Source organism: Cibotium barometz, unplaced genomic scaffold, assembly GCF_041138505.1.
Source record: "Cibotium barometz isolate CiBa-2024 unplaced genomic scaffold, ASM4113850v1 ctg501, whole genome shotgun sequence".
Classification (NCBI taxonomy): Eukaryota; Viridiplantae; Streptophyta; class Polypodiopsida; order Cyatheales; family Cibotiaceae; genus Cibotium; species Cibotium barometz.
Window position 1 is genome coordinate 97,385 of NW_028229448.1, and position 7,510 is coordinate 104,894.

At 43.7% G+C, this 7,510-nt stretch overlaps 1 protein-coding gene across 4 annotated transcripts; it reads left to right on the top strand.

Moving 5' to 3' along the window:
* Nucleotides 1–4,536: 4,536 nt before the first annotated feature.
* On the top strand, nt 4,537–6,476 carry LOC147602549 (uncharacterized). Of its 4 annotated transcripts, none has more exons than XM_086797900.1 (3): nt 4,537–4,788; nt 4,985–5,148; nt 5,736–6,476. In XM_086797900.1, the coding sequence occupies exons 2-3, from the start codon at nt 5,143–5,145 to the stop codon at nt 6,459–6,461; spliced, it is 732 nt and encodes a 243-aa protein (XP_086654026.1). In that variant the 5' UTR covers nt 4,537–4,788; nt 4,985–5,142; the 3' UTR covers nt 6,462–6,476. The 4 variants fall into 4 exon arrangements, with proteins under 4 accessions (XP_086654026.1, XP_086654029.1, XP_086654028.1 ...); XM_086797903.1 differs by having other exon boundaries at nt 4,989–5,148; XM_086797902.1 differs by having other exon boundaries at nt 4,537–4,783; nt 4,989–5,148.
* The last annotated feature ends 1,034 nt before the right edge of the window (nt 6,477–7,510 follow it).

Sequence of the window (7,510 nt, forward strand, 5' to 3'; positions counted from 1 at the left end):
TTTGAGCAAACGCTGCTAGATCACCTAAGTGAGCAGGCATAGCTGGTGGAGGCACTTCTGGGATGGCCTGGTTGCTAGGAGTTGGCATTGGTCTTGGTATGTATGCAGCTGACACAGGATATGATATGTGACTAGGCATAGCTCCTCTTGGATAAGGGTTCTGATAAGGCATTCCTGGAGCATACGCCATTGGCATAACAGGAGGCATAGGAGCTACATGAGCATGAGTAGCGATAGGTTCATATGGTCGATATACACTGGTACGGACTATTCTAGGTACTGTACCACTAGGTAGCGGTGTTGTACTAACTACAGTGGTAACGGGTGCACTTTCCGTCATGCTCATCATCGGAGTAGGCATTGTGGATTCCCTAATGGAAAGTTGAGCCAAAGTTGGAAAGTTAAAGTTACTACTCGTGGGCTCAACCTGCATTGAGACTCAAAATCTCATAGGGCCTTGTGAAACTAGGTTCACTCCCCTATTCTGCCTCTCGAATTGGATAATTCTATGGATAACTTCACATATCATTTGTTGTTGTTCATCTAGATTAGATGTAGATCGTATGACTTCTAACCAACCTACATGGTATGTGTAACTCGTGTATAGGTCAGTCAGAGTCTCCGTGTGTAGGTCATATTCCCAATTTTCATTGAGAAATATCTCATCTAAACTTGGCGTGCCAAAAGGTTCTCTCAAAGTGGACGCAATGTTACTTCTAGGGGCCTCTACTTTAGGAAGAGCGTCAGAAGGTGGTAGCTCAGTAGGGCCTTCATTACTTGAAGTGGTAGAATATCCACATGGACACTCTTTGGGAGGGCAGGGTCTACATGAGATGTGAATGGCGAATCTACTTCCCCACCTCCTTCGTTTACTTCACTTGTCTCGTAGGTTCAGAGGGCGTAGCTCTACTAAGTCTCTATTAGACGACTAAACATGCTAGATCCGGGTTGTGGGGCCCAAACTGGCACGTTTTCTTCCTGAGAGTTCTGGGTAGGATGCCCTTCCATGACTTTAGAGGACGAGTCACTAGCCGTTATTCGTGGATCTTGGGTTACACTTCCTTGGGTTCCAACTGAAGACCAAGATGCTAACGTGGAGGGATGGTGTGAGCCTGCGTAAACTGAAATGCTTTCTAGTTGCTCAGACTCTAGCACCCAACCAGAGTGTAGATGCATGTGACGTGGGTATCCTACAGGCGTTGGTAACTACCCTTGAAGCCCACACAAGTGGTTTCTCAGGTGTTTCGTACCCCGTTTTTACTTGTTTTTGTCTTATTTTCAACCCGTTTTTACCCCCTTACTCATGGTCAAAACTGGACTACTGCGTGTGATAGCTCAGGATGAGCGTATCGTTCAAGGGGTCCTAGCGTGCTTTATAGCACAGTGTTCACCTATCCGGAGCTCCCGTGGCCCTCCGAACACTCTATTTGTGCCTAGGTGTGAGGCTTAAATTAGAAAGTCCAAGGGTGCCTGTGGGGGAAAAGGTGAAGGCTTTGTCCCACATGCCCACTCCACTCCTTGGGGGGGTAGACTATATATAGAGCTTTACTCCCCTTAAGCTTTCACTTGAGAGAAAGCTATGGAGGCTCACTCTTATATATATATATATCAAAAGATCGAGGCCGGGGTCGATTAGGGGTTTTTTCTTTTTCAATTTTTTTTCAATAAAAAATTTCTTTCCATGTGGATTGGGTTGATTTAATTTTTTTATTGTTTTTTATTTTTTATTTTTAAATTTTTACTTAAAATTTATTTTTAGAAAAAAAAACTCTTAAGGATAGTATTTTAGCTTATGTGCACCTAGGGCTGGCCGCGGCACCCTCTGCGGCGGCGGCGGCTGCCAACATAGCAGCACATCGCACAGCAGCTCTTCTACCCTCTGTCTACACGCACGCATGCACAAACTAACAGCTAACACACAGAACAAAAATGTGCAAAAAATGAAGAAAGCAGAACTGAAAAATGACTGAAGAACATGAGCAAACACACACACAGCTCCACAAACCTGCACACAGCAGCATACACACAAACACGCTTCTCTTTGCCTTTCCTGCAAGATAAAATAGACTTCAAACAGCAGCCCGAGCTGCATCTCGAGCTTGGTGCAGGGCAATTCCCTAGCAGCGGCGCCAAAAATGTGCGCTCTTGCCGCACGTGTCGGAGCTAGGGACTTGCCAAGCACTGTGTGCGAGCCAGGAATGGCTGCAAGCACACAACCAGGAAACCAACAAGCTCAAAACAGGGAGCAATGGTGTGTCACACCGCTCAGACCACCATCATGAAGGATTCTCGCGCCGCGATGAAGAAGGAGCTCCCATCGCCGCTCTACCGCCTCGTCGCCCCGCTGAGCCGCCACGCAATGCTCGATCATCGCTACACTCTCTCTCTCTCTCTCTCTCTCTCTCTCACACACACACACACACACACACACACACACACACACGCACACATGCTGGAGAAGGAGATGGAGAAGATGAAGCAAGAGCACTCCTTGTATTCAACACTCAGAGAATGAGAGGTTTTAGGTTACATTTGACTTTTATATGTGACCTAGCCGTTCACACATGGGCGCCTACACATGGCCGGCCGATCCTAACCCTTATCTTGATGAAATTCGAGGTGCACCTCTCATCGCGGCGATCACCCAATCCCCTTACCCTTTACATGTGGTGCTCAATGAAGCACTCACTCCATGTTAACCAAAGTGGTTATAGAGCCATGTTCTTGCACTTACAAGGGCTTATTGAGAATATTATTGAGTTTGCATTCATACCATATGCAAACATATGTATTGTCTACATATGGCTTTTGGTAAAACATTCGATAACACAATAATACACTAACCTAAGCTTAGCCCTCATACCATGTAATTGCTATTGGAATTTGGTCATCCCAGGGCTATGGAGGATGGAAGATCTTCATGTTGAAGATGTGTGTGAGTAGGAGATGAAGCTTCAGGGGAAGAGGAGATGGAACTCAAGCCATGGTAATGAAGTACAAGGGTTAGAGAGAGAGAGAGAGAGAGAGAGAGAGAGAGAGAGAGAGAGAGAGAGAGAGAGAGAGAGAGCAATAGATCTCAAGTATGAGAGAGAGAAGCAATAGATCTCAAGTATGAGATAGAGATTGCACAACTCGAATGATGGCACTCATAATGTATGAATGAAGGACACAAAAGTACCTGCTTTCAAAGGCACCAAGGCCTTATCTTTTGACCCTAAATAAGAGGGTGTTCACACTACTAAGGACACTTGACTAGACTCCAGATTAACTCCCAAATATCCAACAAACTCGGTGGAGTTGCATACGTAAACTTTAATAGTCCTGTACACTAATACAAGCAAAGAAATAAGACATGGTCCCGCTTCAAACTTAGAGGCTAGTAAGTATGGCTCAGAGAGGCCAGTGAGCATGGCTCAAAAGGATCAGATGCTTAACAAGCATGGCTCTGAGGTTTAACAAGCGTGGTCTTTTGCGAAAGACTTAGAGTCTCAATAAGCACGAATCAGAGGCTTTAACAAGCATGGATCAAAGGTTTTAACAAGCATGGAAAAGACTCAGAGGTAGGTACAAATAGCTCAAGAAGTTGAAACCAAGTATGACAAGCTATTACAAGCACATGTAATTATTACGAGAGAAGAAGCCATCATGATTAATGCAAAAGTATGAAGCGATGAGGAAAAGGGAAAAAAATGCTCCCTTTTTTATTTTGATGGGATCCATTACAACTACCATACATCTATGGGGTACTGTAAAAGATCATTTTAATGTTCATGCACAGGCTGGATGAGGAGATTTGATTGGGTTGGAATTGAATAGAAGGGGTTCTTCAAAGGCATTTGTAAGGATGCAAATAGTCAAGGCACTAAGATGAGATAAGAACTATGTCCTTCCCTCACATAGGGATTTATGAAATCTCACTTTTGCCTTTTAATACTCCTCACATTAAATGCGTGCGTTGCAAGTTTATTTGGTTAATTATTCATGCTAAATATAATTATTCATGCTAAATAAAGCCCGGTATGGGGATGACTAGGGGGTATTAGCGAATTCACTCCGAGCATTTAATAAAAGCAAAAAGAATTTCTTAAGTCCCTGGGAAGCAAGTTGTTGCTAGCTTGCAAATTGGTGTGGACATGCATCTCGGGTTTGAGCCGGGTGTACTGCAAACGGGTGTGGACCAGTGTTCGAAAAAAATAATTTTGCCAAAAAGTTAAAAACCTTCATTAGAAATTTGGGAAATTTTTAATTGAAGAATTTCTCAAATTTTGGAGGTTTTCCTTCTAAAATTTCCCAAATTTTGCAGGTTTTTGTACCTTCAAGTTAAAAATTTGAAGGTAATTTTCAGAAGTTGCAGGTGCAAATTACACTAAACCCGGGTTTTTTTCGAACACTGGTGTGGACACTTGCAATAAAGCAGAGGAGGGCCCGTCAAGGGCAGCAGGCTGACGTGTACTGCACGGCGCCCTTTATGTGAAAGGGCCAAGTGTGAACAAGGGGACTTACACTGTCCACGAGACGTATGCGGGTAAAGACCAAAGGAATAAAAGGATATGGGGTTGAAAGCTTCGTGTAACATATAGCCAGGTCGTATTGTATTTCACAGCGATGAAAGATCCGTAATCATAGCCAATGGTCTTCCCTCAATAGAAGTGAGAGAGAGGGAAAGAGAGAGCGAGAGCGCGCGCGCGCGCGAGGAGCTAGTTCGCCATAGCCAGCAGCTCAGAGACAGAGAATTAGAGGAGGCGGCGAAGAAACCGAGCAGAATTCCGCCTGCCAGCAACAGGTAAGGTCATATTCCATGCCCTAACACTCTCCCTCCCTCTCTGTGGTCACTGGGATCTTATCTTATGAGGTCTTCCTGCTGTGCATATCCCTAAGCTCGAGAGACGTAGCAGAGAAGCTTGTGAGAGAGAGAGAGAGAGAGAGAGAGAGAGAGAGAGAGAGATGCCTTTTGCAAGCAGGCATTAAAGGAAACCTTGTGCAGGCAGACACAGTAAAAAAGCTCCTGTTGCAGCATATAGCAGAAGACATCGCAGAGGAGATCCTGTTGCTGACATAGAAGAGAGGTTCCTGTTGCGGCACATAGCAGAGAGTCATCTAAGAAAAGCTCTTTAGAGAGCAGAAGTCCCCAATTTTGCAACCATGGCGGTATGTTTCCAAAGCCTCTGAGCAAACCTTTACATGGGGCCAAGGTACTGATCTGGCATTTTCACATGTTATACACATTGTGCTACTAATTTCAGTCCATTCATCGTGTAGATCATGATAGAGAACATCCAGAACTTCCGAAGTTTTTTGGGAGATGAAAGCACATATGAATTTTTCCATCCTGATTTTCGTTCATCTGTAATAACTATCTAATTCCTTTTTCTTAATGATTTAGAATATACACTGCCCCTCGCCGCCGCCGCTGTTGCCACCCCCCCCACCACCACCACCAACAACAACAAAACACACATCCCATGCACTGTGCCCACACATTTACATAACAAATCTAAAACCATGCCAATGCTTAGGTGCCCATATATGCAAGTACACATACATATGTGTCCTCAATAATTAATTCCATAAGCCTGTGTTTGATATAAATCCACATGAATATTGTTCATTCTATGAGAGGCCTTGACTCTTATTGTGTGAAGGTCTTGAAACCCTGCATTTTATGATTGACTAAGAATGTGGACTGGTTTGCTTACATTTAGTGTCTGCGTTTCTTCTTTTGTGCATGTGTGCAGCAACGTCCAACTCATGTTCCAAAGTTTGGAAATTGGGATGCAAGTGATGATCAAGTACCTTTCACAGTAGTTTTTGATACGGCACGTGCTGGTAAAGGTGGCGGCAAGATATTCAACCCCAATGATCCAGAAGAAAACCCTACTGCTTTTGGATTGAAAAGTGACGACACTCCTTCTCAGTCCGAAGAGATCGATGCCCCGGTGCGGATACCTCGAAAGAGTTCCCAGCAAGAGTCTGCAGAGGAGACAGGCCTCTCTTATCAATCTCGACATGGAAGGCAGGGGAGTAGAGAAGAGTTTGATCACAAATACCAACCTCAGGAGCAGCATGCAGGCCTTCCTACTCGCAGACAGAGTGGAGATGGCCAAGGGTATCATAGGGCAGGTGCTGCAGACGGATCTAGGAAGGGTACTTCTGGTGTCGGTGCTAGAGAAAATGCTGGAGCTGAGGAGTCTCCCAATCACCAGGTATATCAAGGTCGGCTTGGTAATAGAACAGGATCACCTTATTGGGAAAGAAAAAATCCTCCTGAAGGTGGGAACACTTCTGCCCCGGCTACTCCTGGGAAATCTCGTCTCCGGCCAGGATCTACGCGTGCAGATGAAACAGTAAGTTTTCTGAGTTGCACACAGTTTTTGTGCATTTATTTGTCAATGATTGTTCGATTTTTTTATGGTGCATCTTTTTCTCTAGAATGCATTGCTGTATGTGTTCTTGTGTGTTGATAATTTATGGAGCGTCTTTTTGTCTGAGACATAGTTATCAAAACGTGAAAACTTAAATGCAACGGCACGTCAACCAAACACAACCCAACATTAATCTTTGAAAACGCATAAGGATAAAAAAATGGTTGAAAACACCACTTGTACATTATGCCCTAAGAATGACCATGAATGCATTTCATACATAAATATGCATTTGATATGAGAAGTGAGCATTGCATTGATGATGAATAGAAATACATCATCATTTAGAGACTATAATGAAAAAGCACAGCATATGGAATATAATGTTCCATGAACAATGCCTATTCAACATTTTCTGAATCATTAGAGCTGATTGTGTGAGGTTCTATATCATCCTGTGTCTCCTCCCATCCGATAAAAGGTTGTGACTTTGAAATCTCCCAATGCAATCTCCTGCAACTTCAAATGAGCATTCACCTCCATAAGGTCGGTCGCTTGTTGCACTCCAAGACGGTTCCTCTTCACACATGCTATGCTGCCATAAGAGTTGTATAGATGCTCAACAGTTTCATCTGTGGCTCAGAACTCGAATGGCAAGATGCAGCAATTTAGGGACCCTTGATCCAGTCCTCCCACCATGCTACTGATGCACGTTAAAATCTATCTGATTGAGCATCTAAGCTGACAAACAAGCCTTCTTTTATCTTGTAGGCTGAAATTCAGTCCTTTATTATCCTACAGGCTATGCCTCTCTGGTTCCAATATGAGCTGTTTAATAACTTTCTCCCATTTAGGTGCCACTTCAGGATCCTTATATTGCTTCCTATACTGAAATTTTGGATCCAACAAGTATGCAGAAGCTTGCAAAAGTCTATCATGCTTGCCATCGAGAGGTAGCTAGCTCCCATAAGGTCTCCTTCCTCTTTTCATTATGCTCCAACTTCATAACTTTCTCGACCGTCTTATCCATCAGCCCCATTCACCATGCTTATCATAAATACATTTGGCTCTATAACAATAATATTATGGTAAATGTCACCCCAAAAAGTAATGTCTATGCATTGTGTGTAGACCAATATTCCTTTAGA